Genomic DNA, 15,276 nt, shown 5'->3' on the forward strand with positions numbered 1-15,276 from the left:
ATTACAGAAGCCGACTGTGCTCCTGTCAAGGCTCCACACAGTTCCAACCAGGGGATTTAGAGTTGTTTCTTGGGTGCGTCTCTTGATCTTGCAGCCAAGAACGCTACCTGGACTTGTCTTCTTCAGTGCTCAGGTATGCTATGGACTCATACGCACGCTCAGAGGTGTCGCAGAACACATGGATACTCCGACTGCTGTTGCTGTGCTCACGACTATGGTTGGTATAGTACCTCCTCAATGTTATCTGTGAAAGCTGGGAAGGCTCACTTTCCCACAACTGCCAGGCTTAGAGTAAGTCTTCAGGTAGGTGAGAATCGCCCCATCTCCTTTTCTTGTCCCAAAGACGTTGCACGAATTTGGCTCTCGTGGTATATGGGATTATGAATCCCAGAGGATTGTATTGTTGGGCAAGAAGTCGATAAATGTTGCGCATGGTAGGCTCTGGACTTTCACTCTGGTGGTGCTTGTACTGCAGTGTGTCAGACTTGCACTGCCATACGAGTCCAAGAGGAGTGCGCTCCTCAGTTCAAACCCACCCCCCACGAGAGGGGTTTGCATACAACCCACCAACTACTTAGCTCACTCTTCAGGGGGGGAGGACATGTCTCTGGACATGTGCTTGGAGTGCAAAGATGGCACAACACAGGCTGCGTGTTGTCCCAAAGGGGAGTACCTGCCACTCATAGACTGTTGGTTGTTCATCTACCTTCATGTCAGGCCACAGAAACCAAAGGAAGGGTCCGTCTTCTTCCAGCAGGCACAGTTGGTGCAACCTCCCTTTCACATCACTGCTGATGGCAATTGGGCATTCTCTATATCATAGCGTCTTGGCCATCTTGGCCATTGAACGTGAAGGAGCAGTTAAAGACTATCGTATCCTTTTTTCGTTGTGGTGGCCCATGTGTTGTGGGATGAACCACAAATGGCTGCTCTTCTTAGCTTTTGTAGGTAACATTGGTGTATTGACATGGGGGGGGCATATCATCTGATCCCGTCGTCTTCAACCCTGATTGTCTTCTCGTCAAGCCGTTGCATGGTCTGCATCGTCATGGTCTTGCATCCTGCTTCGATCTGGTCATGAGATGCTCACTTTGGTACGGCAAGGTATCCAGTTGCCTCAGTTTTGCCACATTCTTGAAGAGCCCGGCTTCAGGAGGGGTACAGGAGGGGAGAAAGCACTGCTGCGGAGTCACACATTGATGCAGGAATCTTGATTGGCCTTGTAGAGCCCACCCAGGTCTGGTTGTATGACTGCAGGTCCACCAGGGCCTAGGCATACAGTTTCCTTCAGAGTGTTGAGATGCGGGTAAGTGGCCTGATGAGCAGCAAAGGCTGTTCCTCCTTTAGGCTTGGCAATGGCAGGTACTTCTCCCGCAGAGCTTTGAGGCTTTATGGTGGGTGAGGCTGAGTCCCTTTGCAGTAAACATCCTCTTGATCTGGAAGGATTTGCGTTGTTGCTGAGGCCACGGAGAACGACACTGTAGCTCCATGGTAAGGACGAACCTCTTGCCGGGCAGTGCAGAGGGCCTGGTCTTCTGGTTCCTGATGAATTCCAAGGCCTTCAGCAGCTTCATCTAAGAGTATGGTGCAACTTGTTGACACAGTTGTTTTGTACCCTTATATTCAGCAACAACAAGGGTGTGATAGTCATCGTAACATAACAGCCTGTCAAAATAAATGCGTGTGTGTGTATGTGTGCGCGCGCGTGTGCGTGCGCACGTGCACGCGCACGGCTGGTCTGATCGTCAGTGCTGAGTGACACGCTATAGCAAGAAGAGGGGAGGAGAAATAGCAGAACATACAAGTTCAGGTGGTGACAACAAGTCACATATATATGTGCGTGTGTGTTTTTGTAATATATATATTTTATACAAAATCGGAATCTCATTTGTTTACATACTAAAGTACTGCCAGATAACTTTAAGTCAGTACTACTGACTACAGTATTACTGAATATTTGAAGGCGAACTACATTTCTGTTGGCATATACAAGTATAGCACTTCTTCTCTTTTTGCAATTGTATGTTCCTAAAATTAAAATTCATATATTCTCAGTATTTTACGGCAGCAATACCCTGAAATATGTTGATATTATTTAACGGCCATATCGTCCACCCCTAGCCTTTACCCACTTAGTCATTATTCCACATTACTGATGATTTTTTATAAATGTGGAAATATTTTGTGAAAGCACCAATAGTTTACCCCTCAATATTACCACAAAATTGGTATCAATTTATTTGTTTAGAAATGTCAAGATGTAGATTGAATCTCCATATCACCTAGGCCCAGCTTTGGTAAAGAATTTGCACTCCATATGAAAATAGCAGGCAATGTTTGATTGCCAGAAAATTAATCAGCAAGAATTTAGATTCTTTCTATTGTTTAGGTCATTTATCAAGCAAAAATACTCAACATTTTCTGATTGCAGCTTCTCATATGTGAGGATTACTTGCTTTTTATGTTACATATATCACTGTCAGTTCTATATCTTTGGGTTTTGAAACTGGTTTTAGTCAGACAAAAAAACCTAAAACTCCCTGGTCTCTTTCAGCGATTAACCCTTGCACTGAAGATATAATCAGTATTAAAAATAATATTTTTTGCAGCCTTTATTGTCCCCATATGGTAAAATAAAGCTGATGATAATTGCCCAATTAAATTCATAGATGGCTTTGGAAATGCTGAGGTGGAGGGTTGGGGTTGGGGATGATTATTGTTCCAGGACAGGACTCTAAAAATAATTAGGCTACTTCACTGGGTTCTAAAAAAGGAAACTGGCCATGTTGCTGTTTACTGGACACATTCAAGAGGCAATGGAGAATGACTCTTGTCATGTGCACCTGCAAAGACAACCTCACTGCATCTGGTTTGCTTAGAAACAAGAAGGCTTATAATGCTGTGACTTTAGCCTAAGACCTCAGAGACGGGCCAAACTCCAGTACAATTTACTTTTTTTTTTTTTTTAAATCATTTATATATTTATATATTTCATTTGTAATTTGGTGCATGTCATCATGTCATATGGATTACCTAATTTCCTGACCAATCGCAAACTTGTCTGAAACCTGACATTGATGTAAGTAACAGGCCTATAGCCAGTAATAATAATGATTGATATTAGTTTTCACTGTGTTTCTTTTACTTGCTCAATAGCACAGCTATAGCTGGTTTCCGGTGATCATTTCTGTTAGGAAGATTCTCACAGTTGTTATTGAGAACCAGCTGAATTCTGGTTATACTACATTGGTTTCTTGACCTGTAGAAAAGACAATAACCTAAAAGTTACTTAGAAGAAAGAAGGGTTGTTTCAGCATTTAGTAAGGATAAGATAATCATTTATTTACTTTTATTAGACCCAAATTAGAAAAAATTGTATCATTAAGGGGGACAAAGAGGACAGTGCAACACATGAAGTGTCAGTAAATAAAAAGCAAAATAATAAGTAAAATATAGTATTACAGAATTATTATCAGTTACGATGGCTATGGATGCACAATATTGGATTTTTTGCAGATATCCGATATGCTGATACATAGCAATTGATTTGGCCATTAATCACTGCCGATATTGATACATCCACTTTTTTCCCCACCTGATTTTAGCGATCATCCATTTTCTCCTGTATTGGAATTCATATATCATACCATATGATATCATATATTCATCATATGATGCATACCCTTATTGTGATGGCCAACCAGCAGATGGAGACATAAAATACAATACAACATACAGTGTATGTAATATTTGTTCATTGTGCAAAATAAGATAAATATTTAAACTTAGGGTTGATGTTCTATATATGTTGACCATGTCTATTTAAAAAATATAATAATAGAAATATCAGCAGAACTCACTATGAAGGTAAAATACCAATATTTAATTTAAAGCCAATATCAATCAATACTGATTCTCAGGGTATTTTGGGGTTGAACAAAAGTTTAATAAATTGAAGTATGTGTAAAAAGTCTCCCTTTTAAAAATAACTAAAATAAAGGTAAGACTCTCTGTCCAGTTATGTTTTTTGAACACCGTAGATAAGTAAATGAGCACTGTATAACCGTTTTTTCTTTTATTATTTATTATTTATAAAAAAATTGCAATTATTCAGACAGATATTTATTTTATTCATATTTTGAAACTGGTATACTGTTGCAACCCTTGAAAGCACGGCCCTGCCCTCTCTTTGTCTCTCCTCCCTCCCGCTCTTGTACTCAGTCTGCCTACACACAGTCACACCCTCTCTGTTCACTTCAATTTTCCTTTTGCTTGAGCTGTGTGTCTCGAGAAAAGGTAAGGGGGAACACTACAGGCTTTACTTCATTCTTCACGTGAGTGGCTTATCTAAGAAATGTTAATGAAAGAAAAGTTGTGTAGAACATCTCAGTATGGAGAAGGTAAGATGTTGAAGTAGCTATTTTGCCAAAGTGTAGTTCAGATACTATGCTTATAGGTTTGTCAGTGATTGTTTGGGGTTTTTTTGCATTATGTAGTTTTTAGGGAGTTTTAAGTACTCATTTATTTCAATATGAGTCCCTGTGTCTATTAAAAGCAGTTTTTCCTCTCTGCCTCTCCTGTCTTCCTGCCATCACAAGCAGAGCAGGCTCTCCAGTTAGAGGGTAATTGCTCCTGCACCATGGTAACCTCATGACTTGCCAACCCGTTGATTGCTCTAGTGGGAGGTGTTTTGGTCTCATTATTTGGCCCTCCTTTAAGAACCCCCGGCTTATCATTTTATCATGCTTATCCCACCAGGGCGAGACTTGTCTGAGCACGTTAATTCGCTGTAATGTTGTGAAGTCTTTTTAAAGCAACATGTTTGTGCACGGACAGATGTGGTCCGAAATGACTCATGCCATTAGATTCCAGTGGGCATGTGTCATCCCTCCAGCCTGGCCCAAGTTTTTCCTCCACTGAACTCTCCTCTCCACCTCTCCTGCAGCTATGGCTGGACCCAGGCCTGTGGTGCTCAGCGGCCCGTCCGGGGCAGGGAAGAGCACTCTGCTGAAGATGCTCATGGAAGAATATCAGAGTGTCTTTGGCTTCAGCGTCTCCCGTAAGTGCGCCACTCTATACCAAAGCATTTAACATCGATTTCGGTGGTGTTCTCACTAGTGTAGCACAATTAATTGAAATGAATAAAATTGTCGAAGTGCCTTAAAGCTGAGTGCAATGTACATATCACACTGGGTAAAGTTTGGTAAAGATAAAATGTGTCATAACATGCCATTATACATGAAGCGTTGAGGAGATGAGGCTCGCAGAATCTGTGACTTCATTAAAATCACTTCTTAAAAACCATTTTTATAGACTTGCTGTCATGTGATGTCATCTATTTTAATTTGTCTTTTGATTTATCTTTTATTCTGTCTTGATCGTGTTTAGTTCTATTATTACAATTATTTCCGTGTTTACTGCTTATATTCTTTGAATTGCATTTACTTTTATCTTTGTCACTATCTATTCTATCTTCCATCAGATATGTTTTTTGTCTCACATCGCTTGTTTAATTCTATCTCAAATTTTGTCTGGCCATAGTTTGGCATTACTGTTCTTCCGCTTTGCCTTCTTTGTCAAGTTTTTAAAAGGTGCTTTATAAAATTATTGTTATTATTACTATTAATATTATTATTAGTAGTATTACAGAGATGCTTCCGTCTACAAATCATATTCCAGACATATGCAGCCATGCTTGTTTGGTACAGACCTAAGCAAAAATCACATAATTATCTTATTTATTTGTTTGTATGTTTATTTTTATTTATTTTTTACATTATTTTTTCAGTGAAAATGAAATGCAAAAATAACCATTCTTACTGAAACTGTAACTCATTTCGCAATATCTTGAAGAATAATCGCAATTTATTTTTATTTTTGCAGAATGTGCAGCCCTCAGTTTAGTGATTCAGTACAGATGATGACATAAATGTCTTCTCAATTCTCAGATACAACAAGAAATCCTCGACCTGGAGAAGTGGATGGCAAAGGTACAGGTTTTTCCTCTTTCATAACCATCGTAACACGAAACCATTTTTAAAATCAGGAATATTGTTGCTTTCTATATCTGTACTCTCCTTTTGTGGGTTTCAGATTACCATTATGTCACACGCGAGGTGATGCAAACAGGAATTGACAACAACGAATTCATTGAGAGCGCAGAGTTTTCAGGGAACATGTACGGGACGAGTAAAGCTGCTGTACAAGACGTCCAGGCCAAGAACCTTATCTGTATACTTGACATTGACATGCAAGGTGTGAGGAACATCAAAAGGACAGACCTCAGTCCCATCTACATCTCTATCCAGCCACCGTCCATGGCTATCCTGGTAAGCAAAGATAAGGGTTGCATTTCATTGAATTGAATTGACAGAAGTTTCTATTTTTCCTGTCAGAGTGGAGTTTTTGGGTGTTACCTGCTTTGTACCACAGCGGTCGTAGAGGGTTTGGATTAGTAATATTGCTGAATACCTTCCTGTATTGTTTCAGGAGAATCGTTTAAGACTCCGAAAAACAGAGTCAGAGGAGAGCCTCCAGAGGCGTTTACATGCAGCTAAAGTGGACATGGAGTTAAGTAAGTCTTAATTGTTTGTTTGCAAAAATGTAACCACATAAGCATTAAAAATGTGACTCTGAACATAATATTATCTCCTCATAGGTAAAGAACCTGGCATGTTTGATGTCGTAATTATCAATGATAATTTGGATGAAGCTTATGGGCACTTAAAAAATGCTCTTCTTGAGGTGAGTTATTATTGCAGTCCATGACATTAGATAATTAACATGCATTACAGCATTGTTTATGATGCACTGATTTGAGCATCAACAAATCAGGGTTCCCACGGTCACTGAAAACCTCCTTTACATAGATTTATAGTGGGTTATTTTATGAGGAGTTCACACACAATTCTCTAAATCCATGATTTGATCAGGTTTTTGACTTTAAGGTCACAATACTATTTGATTTCGGATTTAAACATTTTTTTCAGCAATTAATTGCCATTGTTGGACTGTAAAGTGTTTACTTTTAGTGATCAAACAAATCATTGATTTTATACCCAGACAGCTATCATTTGTGTTTTCATACTCTTTAAAAAGGTAGATTGCATGGTATGACAATAATAATTTATTGTGAGCAAATTTGCTTGATTTGCCCAAACATTAGCAAGAAATCAGAAAAAAATATTAGAAGAAAATTACCTGAAACTCTGAAAAGTTGTAAATGTATAGTTATTAGTGTTTCAAATCGTTCATGTGTCACACATTGTTGTATGCGACATTTGACATGGAAATTTAAAACTGGTATACCGCATGGACCAGTATACCACCCAGCACTATTATTAAAGAACACGCTGCCCACCAGCAAAGTAAAGAGGCGAAATCATTCTAAAAACAATGTACAATTAAACTGATTTCATTTTAGGTGGCTATAAACTAACCAACTTCATGACGTGTGGGTTAAAAACAGATTGAACGGATTGAATTAAACATTTTTATCTGATTTGTGCATCCTTGCTTTAAATGTCGTAGTTAATTGATTTAGATTTGTCTGTATTACCTGTCCAACAATACCTACCCGTTTTGGGAGCATTATAAAATATTGTTTTTCCTTCTCTAGGAGATTAATATGGTCAAGAAAGTCAACATGTCTTCGTAGGAGACAGCAGGATCCTGACTCCTTTTAGTGCCACCCAGCCACTCCTTAAACACAGAACCACAGGCCTCCATTCCAGCCGTGAACATTCCCTTAGATGGTGGTCTGTGAAACTCAAACATCCCCATTGTGGACACACAGATTTTTAGGTTTTATATGGTGTTTAGAGGTAGTTATGAGCAAAGTATATACTGTAAGTGTAACTTTTTTTTTTACTGTGCTTTCCATATTTTTATTTTCATTTATATGAAGAGATACTCCAATAATGCTTACTTGATATCTGACTGTCATGGTGATATGCATTATGCTCTGTTAGATAGGGTTTATTTAACACAGAGTTACTGCTTGCTTCTTTGTCCTCTCATCAACCTGGACTAACACAAACAGGGAGTGACATAACTCATTTCATCATGTGGATTAACTGGTCTTTCGAGGGTTTGGTGAAAGGTAGTGTATGGATACCTTGATGAGTGTGTGCTAGTTATGCAACTCTTTTTGCGTCACCAGTCATTTAATGTTGAGGAAATAGATTTCAAGAGGGAAACTCATCTGCAAATTCAGCATTAACAACAGTTTCTGCTGAAAAAACATGGCTGTTTACTTTCAAGGGGTACATGCAAGTCAACTTTACTGCTGAAGTCTTTGTGTAAGGTGCCACAGAACTCCAGTATAGATGGTTTGCCAGATAGCCACAAAAATTGTTGTGCTCAAATTGTATTTTTTTTTTTTTTTAATCATACTTTATTTTATTTTCAGAATTGTAACTCAACAATGCAACCATACATCATCCGACATTGGTCTGAGCTAGGAGAGAAGACTTAAATAAAGTAGAAAGAGAACGAAAGAAAAATTGGATTTAATCCCATCATGAGTTACAACATGTAAAAAAAGTGCATCTAATACCTTTAGAATGTAGCTTTTTATCATATGGGTGAACTATAACAGAACAATCTCTTTTTTTACAATTGTTAATTTGTAAAATGTTTGTATTATGTAACTCATCATTTTGCAGCTTCACTTGTACAGTAAAGTGACATTCAGTGGATTGTTTTGCTTCCTTACTAAAGCAGTGTTTTGAATTTGAAGGAAAAAAAATCAATTTGCATGTTTCTCCTTTTATATACTGCAGATCTCCTTGTACTTGAAAACCAAGCTAATGTTTATGAGGGATCTTGAATTGAAATTTGATACCTTTTAACACCTTTTAAATGAACCTCTCCATACACTTTAAGACCTCATTGGTACTTTGAGTTTTTGCTGGTTACGTCAGTAACACGTTTGAGCTTAAATTTACTATACAACAGGCCTCATGCAAGAAACTTCATACAAATAAATTTTCTCTCATTTTTGCTTGTATCCAAGATTTGTTCTTATTTTGTTAGTACCCATTTATTTTTGGGATTCACCAATTTTGTCTTATTTTTGTATTTTTCTCTCTTAGGTAAGAGAAAATTTTACGAGTGGTCCAGAGCACTCGTACCAAGGTAAGAGAAAAACATCTAGTTTTCACAGGCCACAAATTGTTGCCCAGTGCAAGGAAAAATAAGTTTTATATTTGAGGAATATTTTAAAAAATCCGAATATTGAAGTCCAGGGCTAAAGACATACTACTATATTTGGTACACTGATCCTGATTACTTTGATTTCAGTTACTATGTGTCCCTCTGCTGACCAGAACTTGTATGTAACAAAGAACATTTACTCAAGTACTGAGCTTAAGTACAAATATGTTAAACTTTTACATTGCTTGAGTATTTTAACCTCATGTCCTTTTCCATTCCTACTCCAGTACACTAAAGAGGGAAATATCATAGTTTTTACTCTACTAATATTATTAGATAACTACTTTACATATTAAGATTTTTTTCACACAAACCATATGAAATTGTTTGGCAACTTTTTTATAATTGTGTCATAATCATTTCATGGTTTCAGCTTCTCATACATACTGTATGTATGAGAACCTGCTGCTTTTCCTTTTAATTTTTGTAGTTACTTTTGATTTATTAGATTTATTTAAAGCTTTTTTGCATGTATACTTTTACTTTTATTACTTCAATACACGTTCCTGAAATCACATTTACTTTGTTTAAGTTTATTTAACAGTAGGCCTTTATCAATTTCAACACTGCATGAGTTCTTCTGCTTACAACCTTTTTTGGGGTCCTGGCCCACGGCACAAAACCTACTCTTAAATTGAGTTTAGGGGGTGTTATCTATGCTAATAGGAGATTTAGGATTAAGTGGGATTCAGCAGTGAACACACCTAAATTTCAATGTGTTTAAGAACATTTTGTGCATCTGGAGTTTACTTCTCTGATATTTTCTCTTACCAGAAAATTAGGAGAAATTTAAGAGAATGTTTCTGCATGAGGCCCAGTGGTAGGAAGATAACAGCTTAATTTCTCAGTCCACTATTTCAATGCAATATCATTCAGGAAGGCAGGGTGGGAACAAAGCACAAGAGGGTGAATTGCATGACCCAATGCAAAGTTTATTTGAGTAATTCATAAAAAATTCATATATTCTCAGTATTTTACGGCAGCAATACCCTGAAATATGTTGATATTATTTAACGGCCATATCGTCCACCCCTAGCCTTTACCCACTTAGTCATTATATCCACATTACTGATGATTTTTTATAAATGTGGAAATATTTTGTGAAAGCACCAATAGTTTACCCTCAATATTACCACAAAATTGGTATCAATTTATTTGTTTAGAAATGTCAAGATGTAGATTGAATCTCCATATCACCTAGGCCCAGCTTTGGTAAAGAATTTGCACTCCATATGAAAATAGCAGGCAATGTTTGATTGCCAGAAAATTAATCAGCAAGAATTTAGATTCTTTCTATTGTTTAGGTCATTTATCAAGCAAAAATACTCAACATTTTCTGATTGCAGCTTCTCATATGTGAGGATTACTTGCTTTTTATGTTACATATATCACTGTCAGTTCTATATCTTTGGGTTTTGAAACTGGTTTTAGTCAGACAAAAAAAACCTAAAACTCCCTGGTCTCTTTCAGCGATTAACCCTTGCACTGAAGATATAATCAGTATTAAAAATAATATTTTTTGCAGCCTTTATTGTCCCCATATGGTAAAATAAAGCTGATGATAATTGCCCAATTAAATTCATAGATGGCTTTGGAAATGCTGAGGTGGAGGGTTGGGGTTGGGGATGATTATTGTTCCAGGACAGGACTCTAAAAATAATTAGGCTACTTCACTGGGTTCTAAAAAAGGAAACTGGCCATGTTGCTGTTTACTGGACACATTCAAGAGGCAATGGAGAATGACTCTTGTCATGTGCACCTGCAAAGACAACCTCACTGCATCTGGTTTGCTTAGAAACAAGAAGGCTTATAATGCTGTGACTTTAGCCTAAGACCTCAGAGACGGGCCAAACTCCAGTACAATTTACTTTTTTTTTTTTTTTAAATCATTTATATATTTATATATTTCATTTGTAATTTGGTGCATGTCATCATGTCATATGGATTACCTAATTTCCTGACCAATCGCAAACTTGTCTGAAACCTGACATTGATGTAAGTAACAGGCCTATAGCCAGTAATAATAATGATTGATATTAGTTTTCACTGTGTTTCTTTTACTTGCTCAATAGCACAGCTATAGCTGGTTTCCGGTGATCATTTCTGTTAGGAAGATTCTCACAGTTGTTATTGAGAACCAGCTGAATTCTGGTTATACTACATTGGTTTCTTGACCTGTAGAAAAGACAATAACCTAAAAGTTACTTAGAAGAAAGAAGGGTTGTTTCAGCATTTAGTATAGGATAAGATAATCATTTATTTACTTTTATTAGACCCAAATTAGAAAAAATTGTATCATTAAGGGGGACAAAGAGGACAGTGCAACACATGAAGTGTCAGTAAATAAAAAGCAAAATAATAAGTAAAATATAGTATTACAGAATTATTATCAGTTACGATGGCTATGGATGCACAATATTGGATTTTTTGCAGATATCCGATATGCTGATACATAGCAATTGATTTGGCCATTAATCACTGCCGATATTGATACATCCACTTTTTTCCCCACCTGATTTTAGCGATCATCCATTTTCTCCTGTATTGGAATTCATATATCATACCATATGATATCATATATTCATCATATGATGCATACCCTTATTGTGATGGCCAACCAGCAGATGGAGACATAAAATACAATACAACATACAGTGTATGTAATATTTGTTCATTGTGCAAAATAAGATAAATATTTAAACTTAGGGTTGATGTTCTATATATGTTGACCATGTCTATTTAAAAAATATAATAATAGAAATATCAGCAGAACTCACTATGAAGGTAAAATACCAATATTTAATTTAAAGCCAATATCAATCAATACTGATTCTCAGGGTATTTTGGGGTTGAACAAAAGTTTAATAAATTGAAGTATGTGTAAAAAGTCTCCCTTTTAAAAATAACTAAAATAAAGGTAAGACTCTCTGTCCAGTTATGTTTTTTTGAACACCGTAGATAAGTAAATGAGCACTGTATAACCGTTTTTTCTTTTATTATTTATAAAAAAATTGCAATTATTCAGACAGATATTTATTTTATTCATATTTTGAAACTGGTATACTGTTGCAACCCTTGAAAGCACGGCCCTGCCCTCTCTTTGTCTCTCCTCCCTCCCGCTCTTGTACTCAGTCTGCCTACACACAGTCACACCCTCTCTGTTCACTTCAATTTTCCTTTTGCTTGAGCTGTGTGTCTCGAGAAAAGGTAAGGGGGAACACTACAGGCTTTTACCTGAAACTTCTGAAAAGTTGTAAATGTATAGTTATTAGTGTTTCAAATCGTTCATGTGTCACACATTGTTGTATGCGACATTTGACATGGAAATTTAAAACTGGTATACCGCATGGACCAGTATACCACCCAGCACATTATTAAAGAACACGCTGCCCACCAGCAAAGTAAAGAGGCGAAATCATTCTAAAAACAATGTACAATTAAACTGATTTCATTTTAGGTGGCTATAAACTAACCAACTTCATGACGTGTGGGTTAAAAACAGATTGAACGGATTGAATTAAACATTTTTATCTGATTTGTGCATCCTTGCTTTAAATGTCGTAGTTAATTGATTTAGATTTGTCTGTATTACCTGTCCAACAATACCTACCCGTTTTGGGAGCATTATAAAATATTGTTTTTCCTTCTCTAGGAGATTAATATGGTCAAGAAAGTCAACATGTCTTCGTAGGAGACAGCAGGATCCTGACTCCTTTTAGTGCCACCCAGCCACTCCTTAAACACAGAACCACAGGCCTCCATTCCAGCCGTGAACATTCCCTTAGATGGTGGTCTGTGAAACTCAAACATCCCCATTGTGGACACACAGATTTTTAGGTTTTATATGGTGTTTAGAGGTAGTTATGAGCAAAGTATATACTGTAAGTGTAACTTTTTTTTTTACTGTGCTTTCCATATTTTTATTTTCATTTATATGAAGAGATACTCCAATAATGCTTACTTGATATCTGACTGTCATGGTGATATGCATTATGCTCTGTTAGATAGGGTTTATTTAACACAGAGTTACTGCTTGCTTCTTTGTCCTCTCATCAACCTGGACTAACACAAACAGGGAGTGACATAACTCATTTCATCATGTGGATTAACTGGTCTTTCGAGGGTTTGGTGAAAGGTAGTGTATGGATACCTTGATGAGTGTGTGCTAGTTATGCAACTCTTTTTGCGTCACCAGTCATTTAATGTTGAGGAAATAGATTTCAAGAGGGAAACTCATCTGCAAATTCAGCATTAACAACAGTTTCTGCTGAAAAAACATGGCTGTTTACTTTCAAGGGGTACATGCAAGTCAACTTTACTGCTGAAGTCTTTGTGTAAGGTGCCACAGAACTCCAGTATAGATGGTTTGCCAGATAGCCACAAAAATTGTTGTGCTCAAATTGTATTTTTTTTTTTTTTTAATCATACTTTATTTTATTTTCAGAATTGTAACTCAACAATGCAACCATACATCATCCGACATTGGTCTGAGCTAGGAGAGAAGACTTAAATAAAGTAGAAAGAGAACGAAAGAAAAATTGGATTTAATCCCATCATGAGTTACAACATGTAAAAAAAGTGCATCTAATACCTTTAGAATGTAGCTTTTTATCATATGGGTGAACTATAACAGAACAATCTCTTTTTTTACAATTGTTAATTTGTAAAATGTTTGTATTATGTAACTCATCATTTTGCAGCTTCACTTGTACAGTAAAGTGACATTCAGTGGATTGTTTTGCTTCCTTACTAAAGCAGTGTTTTGAATTTGAAGGAAAAAAAATCAATTTGCATGTTTCTCCTTTTATATACTGCAGATCTCCTTGTACTTGAAAACCAAGCTAATGTTTATGAGGGATCTTGAATTGAAATTTGATACCTTTTAACACCTTTTAAATGAACCTCTCCATACACTTTAAGACCTCATTGGTACTTTGAGTTTTTGCTGGTTACGTCAGTAACACGTTTGAGCTTAAATTTACTATACAACAGGCCTCATGCAAGAAACTTCATACAAATAAATTTTCTCTCATTTTTGCTTGTATCCAAGATTTGTTCTTATTTTGTTAGTACCCATTTATTTTTGGGATTCACCAATTTTGTCTTATTTTTGTATTTTTCTCTCTTAGGTAAGAGAAAATTTTACGAGTGGTCCAGAGCACTCGTACCAAGGTAAGAGAAAAACATCTAGTTTTCACAGGCCACAAATTGTTGCCCAGTGCAAGGAAAAATAAGTTTTATATTTGAGGAATATTTTAAAAAATCCGAATATTGAAGTCCAGGGCTAAAGACATACTACTATATTTGGTACACTGATCCTGATTACTTTGATTTCAGTTACTATGTGTCCCTCTGCTGACCAGAACTTGTATGTAACAAAGAACATTTACTCAAGTACTGAGCTTAAGTACAAATATGTTAAACTTTTACATTGCTTGAGTATTTTAACCTCATGTCCTTTTCCATTCCTACTCCAGTACACTAAAGAGGGAAATATCATAGTTTTTACTCTACTAATATTATTAGATAACTACTTTACATATTAAGATTTTTTTCACACAAACCATATGAAATTGTTTGGCAACTTTTTTATAATTGTGTCATAATCATTTCATGGTTTCAGCTTCTCATACATACTGTATGTATGAGAACCTGCTGCTTTTCCTTTTAATTTTTGTAGTTACTTTTGATTTATTAGATTTATTTAAAGCTTTTTTGCATGTATACTTTTACTTTTATTACTTCAATACACGTTCCTGAAATCACATTTACTTTGTTTAAGTTTATTTAACAGTAGGCCTTTATCAATTTCAACACTGCATGAGTTCTTCTGCTTACAACCTTTTTTGGGGTCCTGGCCCACGGCACAAAACCTACTCTTAAATTGAGTTTAGGGGGTGTTATCTATGCTAATAGGAGATTTAGGATTAAGTGGGATTCAGCAGTGAACACACCTAAATTTCAATGTGTTTAAGAACATTTTGTGCATCTGGAGTTTACTTCTCTGATATTTTCTCTTACCAGAAAATTAGGAGAAATTTAAGAGAATGTTTCTGCATG

The 15,276-nt window shown here is 36.4% G+C and overlaps 1 protein-coding gene and 1 long non-coding RNA gene across 2 annotated transcripts; both read left to right on the plus strand.

Moving 5' to 3' along the window:
• Positions 1–4,222: 4,222 nt before the first annotated feature.
• Positions 4,223–9,015, plus strand: LOC121951087 (guanylate kinase-like). The gene is made up of 7 exons (XM_042497301.1): positions 4,223–4,296; positions 4,946–5,059; positions 5,949–5,990; positions 6,094–6,329; positions 6,490–6,574; positions 6,659–6,744; positions 7,619–9,015. The coding sequence occupies exons 2-7, from the start codon at positions 4,948–4,950 to the stop codon at positions 7,655–7,657; spliced, it is 600 nt and encodes a 199-aa protein (XP_042353235.1). The 5' UTR covers positions 4,223–4,296; positions 4,946–4,947; the 3' UTR covers positions 7,658–9,015.
• Positions 9,016–9,090: 75 nt separating this feature from the next.
• On the plus strand, positions 9,091–14,265 carry LOC121951526. The gene is made up of 2 exons (XR_006106395.1): positions 9,091–9,138; positions 12,869–14,265. It is a non-coding gene; the product is annotated as an uncharacterized LOC121951526 (long non-coding RNA).
• The last annotated feature ends 1,011 nt before the right edge of the window (positions 14,266–15,276 follow it).

This window comes from Plectropomus leopardus, chromosome 12 (assembly GCF_008729295.1).
Source record: "Plectropomus leopardus isolate mb chromosome 12, YSFRI_Pleo_2.0, whole genome shotgun sequence".
In the NCBI taxonomy this organism is placed as follows: Eukaryota; Metazoa; Chordata; class Actinopteri; order Perciformes; family Serranidae; genus Plectropomus; species Plectropomus leopardus.